The 14,867-nt window shown below is 40.5% G+C and overlaps 1 protein-coding gene across 2 annotated transcripts in view; it reads left to right on the top strand.

Annotated features, from left to right (window-relative positions):
- LOC109430941 (cuticlin-4) overlaps positions 1–14,867 on the top strand; it is a 231,799-nt gene that overhangs the window by 117,615 nt on the left and 99,317 nt on the right. For both annotated transcript variants that reach the window (XM_062852624.1, XM_062852625.1), the window contains exon 4: positions 13,084–13,129. In XM_062852624.1, coding sequence (XP_062708608.1) covers positions 13,084–13,129 — 46 coding nt within the window. The remainder of the gene's footprint in view (positions 1–13,083; positions 13,130–14,867) is intronic.

Here is a 14,867-nt window from a genome sequence, read left to right on the forward strand (position 1 = left end):
ATCTATTTGGAACATTGACCCAATTTTCTTAATGTTACAATTAACGAGAGCACAATTTTCTTTTGATTGAACTGCAAAAATGGATAATAGTGTGCAGTCAGAGTGGACCATATGCTTGATGTCAAGAGAGTTGAAAAAATATGAATTGGTTAAAATCCAATAAATAAAATAGTTTATCTTCAAAATGTGATACGTTTGCAAATTGTATGACTCCCTAACGCATTTTCTGATTATTCTTGATCAAGAAAACACGTGAAATTCCACTTTATTATGGTTAATATCGTATTTAACAGATCATCGTGTTGAAGCATATTGTGACATTTCGCGTGCAGACAGAGTGGACTATGTGTCTCTAAGAAAAATGGTTGAAATTACCTTATTCTTCGTAATCCTTTCCAAATCAAAATATGTTTGTTTAGTAGCTGTTGGGCATCATATTGGAATGTACCAATACCCGTTTCATGCAGAAATTGATTTTACCGATTATTTAAGAATTGTGTACTTGGTTCACTCTGTCTGAACGATTTTTTGAAAAGTACCAGTCTTCTGAATAAATTTGTATGAACTGTGAAACTACAATATTTCAAAAACGTACCGAACTATGAAAATACATTCAAAAGTTGTTAGCTATTGAATGTTCAAGTTAAGAATTCTCAAATCGCTCATCAATGGACTACCCTTCATTTGATATTGAATTGTTGTACTTGGTCCACTCTGACTGAACATAAAAATTAAAAATGGTAATCAACAGTGTAATAACAGAAATATCAAATTTCAAACTTCCTGCTCACATTATACACTACTCCTATTAACTGATGTCCTACTTGTGCATTACTTTTTCATCAAATATGTAAAAACTTGAATGTGAACTGTAGTTGGTTTAAGATTTTCCAAAAACCGTTCAGTCAGAGCGGACTAAGTACAATCGATTATTAAGCAATTTCTCGGTTTCAAGCATTATTTTACGTTTTTTCGCGATCAATACAGAGCGATGCTGTGATGAACAGTTATCAAAATATATGGCAAAAACTCAAGAACATTTGTTGAAAAACTCAAAACTTATAGAGTTGCAAACTTTAATGTCGTTTTTCTAGAAATAAAGTAAAAGACACATGGTCCTCTCTGACAACGCCGACCAAATAAGAGTCATGCAGTTCAGGATTTTCCTTTCTTTGGATTCCCCAAGCAAAACCCAACTAACATTTTTGCTGTATAAAAGCTTAAAAGAGTTTTCTTCCAAAAGCGTTTGCCCCATAAGCTTTTATGTAGGTAGCTACTTATGTTAGTAGGGAATTCATTTTTGAGCAAAAATGAGGACATCAAGTTGATAAACAGGTTTAATCCTAGTCGAAATGTTAAAGAAAGATAGGGGACTAAATACGAAAAAGTGTTAAGTTTTTTTTTTTTTTTTTGCTACCTTAATTTTAAAAATTACCTGACTAGGGAGCGGTCCTTGTGTGATGGTTAAAGTGCATGCTTTTCACGCCGAGGACCTGGGAGCGCATCCCACTCCCTGCAAACTCACAAAATATGAGTTCTTCCTGTGAGTGAAGCCTAGGAATAAAAATCTCGTTAATACGGATTAAAAAAGCATTTAGCATAATATTGTTGTATAACTTACCTAACTTGATAATGGGCAAGCTCAAATAAAAGTATGTAAAACAAATGGGTGTTTATACAATAAGAATGTAAAGCCTACTTTCGATGATTCTCCGCAAAACTTGTTTCGTCCTGGTCAATTATAAATTAGCAATTGTGTACAAATTGCCCATTCATCTATGTTATAATTTCATCGTATTCTTTTCGCTTATTACTGTAAATTTCGAAGTACTCTAATCAACTCGATCGTGTATTTTAGAACCCATTAGCACGGGTCTTTGTGTGTAAGAATGCTCCGAATGGCCGTGAAAAATTAAACAAGCTCGATTGGACGTGAAGATGAACCGTAATCAGATAATTGATTCATGGTCTAGTTCTACACCCTAAAGACTGTTTTTGTGTATGCTAAGACAGACGCTGAAAATTTAAGTTTAATTTATCTGATGATTGTCCAAAGATTTGAACATTATTTGATTTTTGTTTTTGTTTGTAAGTTGTCGTAATATAAATTGGCAAAAAAAAAGAAGATCACTTCTTAGTATTTCTACGTTACGGGACCGTTTGAATACTGATCAAAGTGAGTCCATTACAAACAGCATGCAAACAATTTCAAAACAATTACCATTAACATAGAATGGAGTGCACTTGGAATAGCCTTTCACTAGAATACTGTTTCCTCTGCTACCTAGTGAAACAATAAAGAGTAGGTAGGAACGTTGCATGAAACGGTATAACCTGCACTTGTTGAACTTCTAATCTCGGCAACAGTTAGACAAAGCATTTGCGTGCCAAGATGCAGACTAAACTACAACATGACGATTGCATAATTGCGCTACATGAGCATTAAAACACTGAAACAAATCATCGTTGTCCGCTTGGGTGGATGCGTCAGAGGCGCACAAGGCCCGCCGTATGTAAGATAAATGTGGAAGCTATTGCACACTTTTTCCGACGATTTCTGAACCGTTGAGGTAGACTATTGTGATGAGTCATGTGTTAGCGTCATTGAGCCGACTGCACTGCCCAGCCCATTCATGATCAGATCACCCTCACACGATCTTGAGGCCATCTTCAACGGCTGTCTGATTCTATTAGCGTCGCCATTGTGTGTGCGCACGAAGCGCGGTCAGAGTCAGAACATTGCGGTTGCGCAGCACTTTTTTCCGATTCTTCTTCTGAATCGCGTGACCTTTCCTTGTTTGGTTGGTGGTCAGTTGGATTCCACAATGTAGTGCCCCCCACCTATGGGAGAAGAAACGTCGCGATTCACATTCCCCCCACTCTGGTCGTGTATTTCCTATATTTTATTGTAATTTTAATGCAATCAACGGCCCTCGAGTGTGGTATGCTCATCGCAAGTACGTGGATTTGCCGTTACTCAGCTGACCACCATGACCTAGAAGTCTACTCGACTTCCTATTTATCGGCTGCTGCTTCTCTTTCGGGATGGACATCGAGGGCCCTCAGGAATGGACTACTGATTATTCTTGCGGAGGGAGTCAATGCGCATCGCACATGCTATTATATGCCCCGTTAGGTTTTCCTGCTGCTTGGCGACGACCGACTCCGTCGTCGTCGTCTTTGTCGACAGCGTGGATGGTGTGTAAACGGCTTGGAATTCTTGTCTGTGCTTTTGCGCCAATGTTCCTAAGTACCGTGGAATTATCGCATTACGCGCGGAGATAGGTTTAATCAAGTTTTAATAGGGTTCATGCACAACTGATCGTCGTTCATTTCCTTATTCTCTCATTTTCTTTCCTGAGGCTATAAGCATGCTGAACTAAATGATGCTCATTTTTGCATTTATTGCCACGCTAGGTGTAATTGAAACGTTACTGTAAAATGTTGTTCAAAAAGAATAAGTATGTTAGTTTATTCCTAAACAGTTTTATGGGCGGAATATAGTTCAAATACAATTACAGAATTGTGCTTATACAATTTTACCTTAAGTTTGTTTAGAAATATTTCTTGCAATTTTAGCATTTTCCTTGAGTTCTCTAAATATGCTTTATGATGATAAACATAATGATAAACATACATATTAGGTTTACATTTAGTTTTAGTTAACTCACGAAGTTCATAATTTGATTTTAGCGGTTATGAAATAATTTGCATGTCAGTTAACACTTAGAAACTTTGATTTAATATTTCAATTTTGCTGCATGAGCATGTAATTCAGTTTAACAACAATGACTTTTACTTTTCATCTATCCATCTAGCTATCATCTCCCTTCAACCTTATCGCTGTCATCTCTCCCTCATATCGATTTTATGGGCGCCCGATGTGTGATCGTTAGGGGGTGCAGTAAAGGAAATTGAAGAGCAATGCGGCACAGTGGGTCGCAACACCATGAACTCCCCTGAAACGCCTTGAGGAGCACCATTGAAATTTTCTGAACACCCCTGGAACATCCTGGAACGCCGCTGAAATACCCTGGGACGCTCCTGACACTCTTTGAAAATCCATGAAAAGCCCCTGAAACCCTCTGGTACACACTTGCAATGCCCTGTGATAATCTTATTTTGAGTTATTTGGATTCAATCGCTCACAGCTCATTTCAAAAGTTGAACTTGAAAATATGATGAATGATAAACTTGTGTGATCAGAAGTTCGCGAAAAAACGCTCTATCTCTAATACTTATGGTAAATGTCGAATGAATATCAAATGGCATTTTTTAAAGATGACATCGACCTTAAATATTAAAATGAGAGCAGTTTTTCCGTGATCTTCTTGTAAGACTGACCTTACCGAACAACTTTTTCATGTATAATATTTTCAGATTCAGCTTACGAAATGAGCTGAAGATAGGTGAGTGAATCTAGATAAGTCTAAATGACATTTTCAGAACTGTCTAGCACACCCCTGCAACGCCGCTAAACTACTTGAAAACCTTTGGAACACCCCAGAAAAGGCTTGGAGCACACCTTAAATTATAGTTTAAATGCCTCTGAAATCCTCTGGAACTCCTTGAAGACCCAGCAGCCAAACCGCCCCCCCCCCCCTCCAATGCACCTTGAACCACCCTAGAGCACCCTTGACATCTACTGGAACACCCCCAAAAACCCCTTGAAAATGTAAGAAACATTCATGAAACCGCTTAACAACCACTACTGATACGCTCCGGGAAGCCTTTGAAACACCCATGGAGATCCCATTAAACTCCCTGAAACACCTTGGAACACACTGTTAAACCCCTGAAACTCTTTCAAACACTCTATGCTGTATGACATGCTACCAGTTGAAGTAATGCCAGTGTTCAAGAATTGGATTGTGGATGAATAATGAAAGTGTGATGAAAAAATAAAATCCCGTTGAGGAGAGGACCTGGTGTGATAGATAAAACCCGTGACTATCTACCAAAGACCTGGGGTTGGATCCCGATAAACTTACCATTCAAAGTGAAGCATGGGTCCCGAGATGGAGTGGTCCTCGGTAAAAAGCATAATAATTTTAAACAACGCAGGGTGTTAAGGACACCCTCAGATTTCTTGAAACTATGATGCGACACAACATTTCAGATATTATAGTTCAAAATTATAAACGCATTTTCAAAAAAAAAAAATCTTTCTCTTAAGCCTTTAATGGAGAAGTTAGTATAACCTTTCCAAAGTTTTGCACATTTCCACTGCCGACCAGTGTTGAGATTTGTTTAAATAATATTAGTAGAGAAAATGTTTTAAACAGGCATATCCATTACCCCAATGTGTGCCCATGCTCTACGTTCAAAAGAATACTGAAACGTGGCCTATTAAATCAAATCATCAGTATAACACGCTTCACCGAGAGGTCTTTAAACTCACACCGATTGAGCGGGATGCTACCAGACATTAGCCGGAGTCACGAGCACGAGCTACTGGCTACTAAATACCGGCCAACGAATCATAAAACGTGCAAAAATTAGACGAAAATAAGTAACAAGCATGCGCAAAACCAACGCGCGGTACTTACTTGGAGTTTTAATTTGGCTCGAGTACGTGAAATGAATATGCCACCTCTGATCATGTAAATCGATCTGGCGGCAACAATTTAGGTTGTGGAGCATACTAGAGATGGTCGGGTTTCGGGTTTTCAAACCAGAAACCCGACCCGAACCCGAACCCGACGGGTACGGGTCGGGTTTGGGCTTGGAAATTTTTAAAAACTCGGGTTCGGGTCGGGTCCGGGTTTGAACACTTTAAAAATTTTCGGGTACGGGTCGGGTCCGGGTTTGAATAACGTCGGGTTGAAGTCGGGTTTGGTACCAGTGTAAATAAATCAGTATTTGAAAATATGCTTTATTTGTTATAACCGATACATTTAACAATTATTTTTGAACTCGGGTTTTGGTCGGGTTTATTGACAAATATTTTCTCGGGTTCGGGTCGGGTTCGGGTTTTGAAACTGAAAATTGTTCGGGTACGGGTCGGGTTCGGGTCTGTAAAATCTGAAACCCGACCATCTCTAGAGCATACCTACACCTGGGGGTAACGAATACAAATTGGTAACTTCTGCAGGCGGGTCGATACTCGGCCAGCGAAATGGAAATGGATAGTTGAACCAATTCGTGACGGTAGGCTTTGAAACTGCGGCATTGATTCATCTGCAAAGTGGGACAAGCAATGGCATGCTACTATAAGGGCTTTTATTTTTACATTAACCGGCAAACATCTGAAGCAGTGATTACTGAACTGCAATCTATCACATGCGGCATTCGAGAAGGCTTTCTGCGGCTCGCAGACTGAATTTAAAGCAAATTGAAGTATGGCCTGCTCAAATTTACCAATTGCACTAGTTTGCAGCATTTTTTAAGCTCGGTAAACTGATGCTCATTAAGTGTAGAATAATCCCAAGTAATATAGACTAGAAAAGACTCTAAGAATTATCATAGAACCAAAATAAAAGGTATAAGCTTTTATGACGGATCTCAACATCTGTACAAAAACATTAAGGAAAAATACAGTATAGACTGTTTCATAAATTTTAATACACTTTGTTTATTGAATAAAACGAAGTATTTTTACCAAACATTGCCCGGAAATCACGCGAAAATGAAGACGAATTTGGGTACTCTGATAGAAATAAGATAAACTCTCACAACAATCGCGATTTATCCTACTCAGGTAAGTAAAATATGTGTAGATGTTCATCCAATTTCATCCGAAGGAGATTTGGATTGTGAAAAGGAACAAACTATGTGTATCAGTGGAATCGAATTCAGTTCTGTGCCTTCAGGGAACCAAGATGGTCAAGTGGCTCCGTGGCTTGGATGAAAGAAGCGCCCGTCTAGCGAATTAGAAGTCGTAGGTTCGATTCCCACCGGAGCACGCGTATTTCTTTCTGCAAATAAAATCCTATTTTGTTCGTCAAACACGTGTCTCTATTGTATGCATGAATGTCAAAGCAACCAAACGTTGCTTTTAACTATTTGGTCGGCGTTAAGTCAGAGGGGACCAAGTAACAAAATTGACGAAAGTTAGATTTTTAGGGCATTTGATTTACTTAAGCTACTTGGAACATTCACCCAATTTTCTTAATGTTACAATTAACGAGAGTTATAGCACAATTTTCCTTTGGTTGAACTACAAAAATCTATAATAGTGTGCAGTCAGAGTGGACCATATGCTTGATGTCAAGAGAGTTGAAAATATATGTATTGGTTAAAATCCAATAAATAAAATAGTTTATCAACAAAATGTGATACGTTTCCAAATCGTATGACTCCCTAACGCATTTTCTGATGATTATTGATGAAGAAAGCACATGAAATTCCATTTTATTATGGTCAATATCGTATTTTACAGATCATCGTGTTGAAGCATATTGTGGCATTCCGCATGCAGACATAGAGGACCAAGTGTATCTAAGAAAAATAGTTGAAATTACCTTATTTTTCGTAATCCTTTCCAAATCAAAATATGTTTGTTTGGCAGCTGTTGGGCATCATATTGAAATGTACCAATACCCGTTGCATGAAGAAATTGATTTTACCGATTATTTAAGAATTGTGTACTTGGTTCACTCTGTCTGAACGAATATTTGAAAAATGCCAGTCCTCTGAATAAATTATTATGAACTGTGTAACTTCAATATTTCAAAAACGTACCGAACTATGAAAATACATTCAAAAGTTGTTATTATTAAATGTTCAAGTTAGGAATTCTTAAATAGCTCATTAATTGACTACCCTTCATGTGATATTGAACTGTTGTATTTGGTCCACTCTGACTAAACATAAAAATTGAAAATGGTAATCAACAGTGTAACAACAGAAATATCAAATTTCAAACTTCCTGCTCACATTATACACTACTCCTATTAACTGTTGTCCTACTTATGCATTATTTTTCCATCAAATATTTAAAAACTTGAGTGTGAACTGTAGTTGGTTGAAGATTTTCCAAAAATCGTTCAGTCAGAGTGGACTAAGTACAATCAATTACTTAGCAATTTCTCGGTTTCAAGTTTTATTTAACGTTTTTTCGCGATCAATACAGAGCGATGCTGTGATGAATAGTTATTACGATTTACGGCAAAAATTCAAGAGCATCTGTTGAAAAACTCAAAACTTATAGAGTTGCAAACTTTAAAGTCGTTTTTCTAGAAATTAAGTAAAGACACATGGTCCTCTCTGACTTAACGCCGACCATTTCTTTTTCGAATTTTTATATCTCACCGATTTTCAACACAGACAGAAACTAACTACATACTTTCAATTCTAAGCCTTGTTCTAAGCACATATGGTGATGCAGAAGGCCAAATTGAAAGATCTCAATACTGGCCGATTGTCCGCCATCGCCTTGGTCTCATGGTCAAATTTCTGTCGACTTGCTTGATTTCGTTGTTGAGGCTGCGCCGCCATGAGTCTCTGGGTCTGCTATGCTACACATTTTCTGTCGCTATCGGGGGTTGACCGTGTTCACATCCAACGATTAAGGTTTCTTAAAGTTGATGGCAAGACCTGCCGTCGAGGAGCGATTTTAGTTGCTCCATAGTAATGGGCTGCCACAGCAACCCACGATTTGGTTCACGATCAATCGCACCTACCAGAATCTTGTCAATTACAGTAGCGGTGATAGTATACATCCTTGTCTCACTCCAGCATGGGTTCGGACAAAACACCGTTGTGCAGTACTCTACACGACAATAATGCCCTGTACTGTTCTTCAATGAGGCCTATGATTTTCTCAAAGACACCCTTGCGCCTGAGGGCTTCCCACATGTTTTCGTCATTGAGACAGTCGAAAGCTTTTTCGTAAGCAAAGTACACCAGGTAGAGAGACTCTTGGAATTCATAGATTTGCTCCAGAATGATACGGAGCAAGACAATATGCTTTGAGCATCTCAGCTGATATGCGATCGACCCTCCGGGGCTCTGTTCGATTTCATGCTACGGATGGGTGTTTTAATCTCCTGCACTGATGGAACGTCGATGTTAATATGATTAATGCGTCGAACCCTTGGCGGATCATGCTGAGGTGTTGATGGTGTGGCCGACACTTGAAAAAGGTTTCCAAAGTTCCTGAACCACCGTTTCAACTGGTCAGCCGGGTCGGTCAGTAACTGTCCAGACGTCTCTTTCATGCGCATCCTTGCATTCATCTTAGTCCCACTAAGGCCACGAGAGACATCGTAATCGAAACTGATGTCGCCGGTTCTTGCGGCTTTCTCGCACGCTTTTTTGTCCCACCTACATGAGCGTTTCACTTCCTCCTCGAGAGCCGAATAACGCTGATGGGCTACGGCTTTGGGGTACCTCGTGTTTTCGCTCACTCTATCGCGTCTTTGGCGTTCCTTCGCTCCTTTATCTTCCTCCAGGTATCATCTGCTTTTTCCGGGTGCGTAGCGTTATTGATGGCGTTCCATTGATGTTCTACGCTTCCACCTTCTGGAATATCCGCAGCACGGTATTCTAGCTCCTCGACGAAGGACGTTTTCACCGCAGCGTCTTCCAGTGAGCGTGTGTTGAACCGGCACCTGATTTTCTCCTCCTGTCGATGGATCCTAGCAATGCGCAGCCGGATCTCGCCGATTAGGAGATGATGGTCAGACGCAATGTCGGCACTACGTTTGGTCTGCTCATCAAGAAGGCTCCGTCTCCATTTTCGGCTAATGCAGATGCAATCGATTTGGTTTTCCGTGACGCCGTCACGGGAAACCCCATGTCCTTTTGTGCACTGGTCGATGAGGAAAAAGCGATCCCCCGATTGCCAATCACCATGTTGCCACAAAACTCTGCAAACAGCTCTCCGTTTTCGTTCATTTTTCCGAGACCATGGCGCCCCATGACGTGCTCATAGACCGAGTTGTCGGAACCAACCTTCGCGTTGAAGTCGCCCATGAGGATCTTGATTCACCTTGCGGAATCTTGTCCACGACGACATTCAGTTGTCTTTGAAAGTTCTCTTTGTCTTGCAACTCGGTAGCATCGGTTGGCACGTAACGTTGGATCATGGTTAGGTTTCGAACCCGTGTTCTGAATCTGGCTACAATTATTCTCTCATTAATAGGTTCCCACTTCATTAGCGCAGCGTAGGCGTGAGCGCTGAGTAGGAAACCAACTACATGGTGGCGAGGAGCGTGTTCACCTCGTAGGCCAGAGTATAGCCGAATTCAGCCCGACGACAGTCTGTGTTCTCCAAAGTTCGTTCAACGGACTTCGCTCAGTCCTATGATCTCAAGCTTCATACGGCTTGCATCATTGGTTAGTTGTGCCAGTTCACCCTGCTGGGCTAGGGTTAGTACAGTCCAAGTCCCAATTCTTGTGCGTTGTTTAGCGTTAAAAGTCGTTGCTGTCGAATCAGTTCGTAATCTTTCATTTTCAGTTTCTGTAACGGTTTTTGGGCTTCGGGAACAGTATGTTGTTGGCCTAAGGTCCACAATGCACCGTGGTGGGGCTGCCACCCTACTCCCAAGGGTTTCTTATGAAATTCCTGTGATAATTTGTCCAGAAACTTTAAGTCTAATCTATACCTTTCAAGTCATATTGCTATGTTACTACCACAAAACATTGCCTGCTTAAATCACCGAGTAAAAACTAAGGTCTATAAACACTAAAAATGCATGTTTTTGCCTTTCTCGTACACCAAGGTGTACCGAAAGGCTATATGTTCACTCCAAAAATAAAATTTCGATAGAGCCCCCAGAGGGGCAAGTTTCATATATCAATCGACTCAGCTCGACGAGTTGAGATGATGTCTGTGTGTGTGTATGTGTGTGTGTATGTATGTATGTGTGTGTGTATGTGTACAAAAAAGGTCACCTCACTTTTAGATAGTAAATATCAACCGATTTTAACTATTGATGGCTCATTCGACGTGGCATCTGGCCCCATTGTTTCCTATTGAAAATGGTTCGGATCGATCCAGCCGTTCCGGAGTTATGGCCATTTAGGCGCTCCGGAACCGGTACCCCTGGAAGGGGCCAGACATGAAAATGCACCAAACCCATGCATGCGACCCATCAAACCACAGAATTTACGATTATCTGATGAACGGTAAGCAGGAAAATAGTCTCAGACCATATCTGAACCGGTAGTGTTCCGGAACCGGTTCTGGGTGTCCTGCCGGAAGTGGCCAAACATCAAATTGAACATAACTCATGCATGCGACACATCAAACAGCGGCTTTTTCGATAATCCGATGAACGGTTAGCAGGAAAACAGTATCAGACTACATCTGAACCGGTAGTGTTCCGGAACCGGTTCTGGATGTTCCGCCGGATGTAGCCAAATATAAACGAGTACCAAACCGATGCGTGCGACACATCAAACAGAGGCATTTTCGACAATCTTACGAACCGTAAGCAGGAAAACAGAATCAGACCATATCTGAACCGGTAGTGTTCCGGAACCGGTTCTGGATGTCCCACCGGAAGTGGCCAAACCTAAAAGAGTACCAAACCCATGCATGCGACACATCAAACAGCGGCATTTTTGATAACCTGATGAACGGTCAGCAGGAAAGCAGTATCAGACCATATCTGAACCGGTAGTTGTCTGGAACCGGTTCCGGGGGTCTCGACAAGTGTGGCCAAATATAAACTCATGCATGCGATACAACAAATAATGGCTTTCCTGATAACCTGATGACTGGTTATTATATTATATTTGGTATGGGGAAGACTTCCAGAGTCCAAAATGGCGATCAGGATATCCAAAATGCCGATCTAAAATTTAAGATGGCGGCTCCGAATTCAATATTGAGTTTTAGGGCCTGAAACAATGCATTATTGGTATATTTGGTATGGGGATGATGTCTGGATTCCAAAAATGGCGACCAGAACATCCAAGATGACAATCTTTAATCTTAAATGGCGGCTTCAAATTCAAGATAGCGTCTTTTTCTTAAGAATTTGAGGCTCAAACATCGAAAGCCAGATAAACGAAATGATTTCTGGTATGATGAAATGGATTTCTGTTAATTGTATGAAAGTGCGATATACATAAACTAGAGTGCCTTTAACTTAGAGTGGCGTCAATGATAAAATTGGAACAAAGATCATGTGTCAAATTGATGTCAAATCCATACAAACGTGCGTTCCAAACAAGCAGGAGACCTGTCAAAATCGGAACATGACGCCACTCTCCCTTCCAGTCACTCTAACATAAACATTTCGCTTGAGTTTTATTGAAATGGGGTTTCGAAGGCACGAGAAAGGCGCCATCACCGCTAGGTGGATTAATTAGGGTTTTTTAATGAAGCTTCGTACATTCTATTATCATAGCATTGCAATGTTCTCGATTGGCCTGATACAAATAAAAACATGTCTGCCTTGCCAGCCATTTCCACCACAATCTTCCAATTTCAACAAAGTCACGACTTTGCCCTAGGTCGGCTCCGGCCCCATTTATCTCACCGCCATGTCAGAATGATCTATGCTTTCCACGAATTTCATGAGGTTCCGCCCAGCTTACTCATACGACCCCGCTTGTACGTACAAAAAGCGTGATTTCAAATTTGCAATACCCTCCGTTTGAATCGGAGTCTACGGTTAATTTCGTGGGTGCCTGGAATAATTATAGTTTTCATTGGCGCCAATTTGGCCTTTTTAACAATCGCCTACCTATTTCGGACGCAGCGCCGATTGATGCGTTCGTGAGAAGGCCGTTCAGTACCGTCCATCCATCCCGTAAATCACTGCACTGACTGGCTGGCTGACTGACTGGACGCTCAGCAGTATTCGCTGCGAACCGATCATTTGGAATAATGAGCATAATCGGTTCGTAGTTACCCTCCACGGACCAAATGAAATCAATGACCGCCGCATATGGGATGGGTGCGAAAGGCAAACGAACTTTTGAGTGGCCAAGAGTGGCGTTACAAATGGGCGCACGCCGCCGGTGATCATTTTTCTATTTATATTTTTAAAGGTTTTGCGTACTGTTAGGTGTATTGCTGCGATACCAAAGGAAAGGCACAAATTGCCACTCATACCTACTTCTTCGCCGTTTAATGAGTTGCCACTATTAATATATGGTTTTTTTTTGTGTTTTTCTTTCTTTCAGACAATAGCTACTTTCACGCGATGTGCTCAGATTCCTTCCATTAAACGTAAGTACCTATATCAATTAACGCAGTCATGAACATCGAAGGGTGTTTACTGTTTTTGTTTTCTATCGTACTTCATACCAGATCATAAGGAAATGTTGTAGTGCAAATTGAACACAGCTATTTATTTCGTTTATTGTTAGCCGAGACATCATGTACAACAACAGTATACAGGAAAAGCTGCGTAGATGTATGTGGTTTTCCCGCCGTACCATACCATACCCTATAAACAGACCACTTGATGTTTTAAAAGCCTAGGCCTAGGCCTAGGCCTGATCATTCTGTGCTCAGAATAAGATGACACCTGCTTCCGTTCGTTTGAACTGAAGCGCTGGTAGTGGCAATGCGATGACGACGATGGAAATGGAACGCCGTTCTGGCCCATTAAAATGCGTATCTTCACACCAGGAAGACCGACTTCAAAATTAGTCATGGTTAAACACTCCTCTTTGCACTTGTCATGAACGATCGCTTCCTCAAAGAGCTGCCGCATCTTGAAGTAGAACAAACTTAAGGGACATGGTGAAAATGACTGTGGTAATTCAGTAGTCATTTATGTGTTGAACTCAGAACCTCGTCTGTAAAGTTTTTTGACCCTTTGAAAAGAAATCTTTCAGGTGAATATGATTAAAGATAGGCCACGTCGTCACCACAAGTACCCACATTGACAAGGCTGAGTAAATTCATGGGTATGACATCGATGGATTCCAAAATCCGTTTTTCTTGATAATTTATGTAAAAGTTTGGGTGACCATAGGCATAACGGAGTCACTACACTGGAACCTGCATTAAAAGATAGAGTTAATTTAGATAAAATCTTTTAGATATCTCCATTGAGGTAACATTACCAAGTGGTAATTCATTGTGTTCAGAGCAGTTTGAGGTAGGGATAAAGTTGGCTTACAGTAAAGAGGATTGAGGAAAGTTAAGGTTAGTTTATGGCATGTTCTAAGGTACGTAATTTGGAGTGTCCCCAAAAACTATTTTGAGCGTAAGTCATCGGACATCTACATACACGTTGCAGTATTATGAATAAGGTTTATATTCGCATAGGCTCATACATGTGTGTTTTATCAAGCTAAGAGTTTACCGACTTTCCTAGAGTATCCGAAATCTCTCCGGAGTAAAGACCAGAGGATCTTACAGCGTAATAAATTTATAACGTTTTGAAGTCCTTCTGAGACCACCCCAAAATGGCTCTACCCCATTTTGGCGTAATGCCATTTCGCATAATGCCGTTTGGCATAATGCCGTTTGGCATAATGCCGTTTGGCATAATGCCGTTTGGCATAATGCCGTTTGACATAATGCCGTTTGGCATAATGCCATTTGGCATAAAAGCCGTTATCATATGGCATAATGGCCATTTCGCTTAACAACTATTATGCACATTCTTACCAAGAAGGCTGTTCTTCGTGTTATGCAAAACGGCACCCGACCAGAGGAGAATAGCAAATTAATAACTACGAAATAACATAACCTGTTTTTATATCACGTGTTGTTTTTGATAAATTATCAGTGCAAAACATTCCGATAACACATTTTGTTGAACAATCTCATTTTGTTATGATCAAGTAATTGGTGTACATCCATGAAATAACACTTCACTAGTATGTTTTGTTTCAGTACAAGTTCTGCTATTATTGTGCTGACTGTACACATATATGATCAACAATAGCACAACAGTTTTTAAATCAATCCCAAATAGGACATTCCGTTTATGTAATATGTATAGATACGA

The sequence above is a fragment of the Aedes albopictus genome, chromosome 2 (genome assembly GCF_035046485.1).
Source record: "Aedes albopictus strain Foshan chromosome 2, AalbF5, whole genome shotgun sequence".
NCBI lineage: Eukaryota > Metazoa > Arthropoda > Insecta > Diptera > Culicidae > Aedes > Aedes albopictus.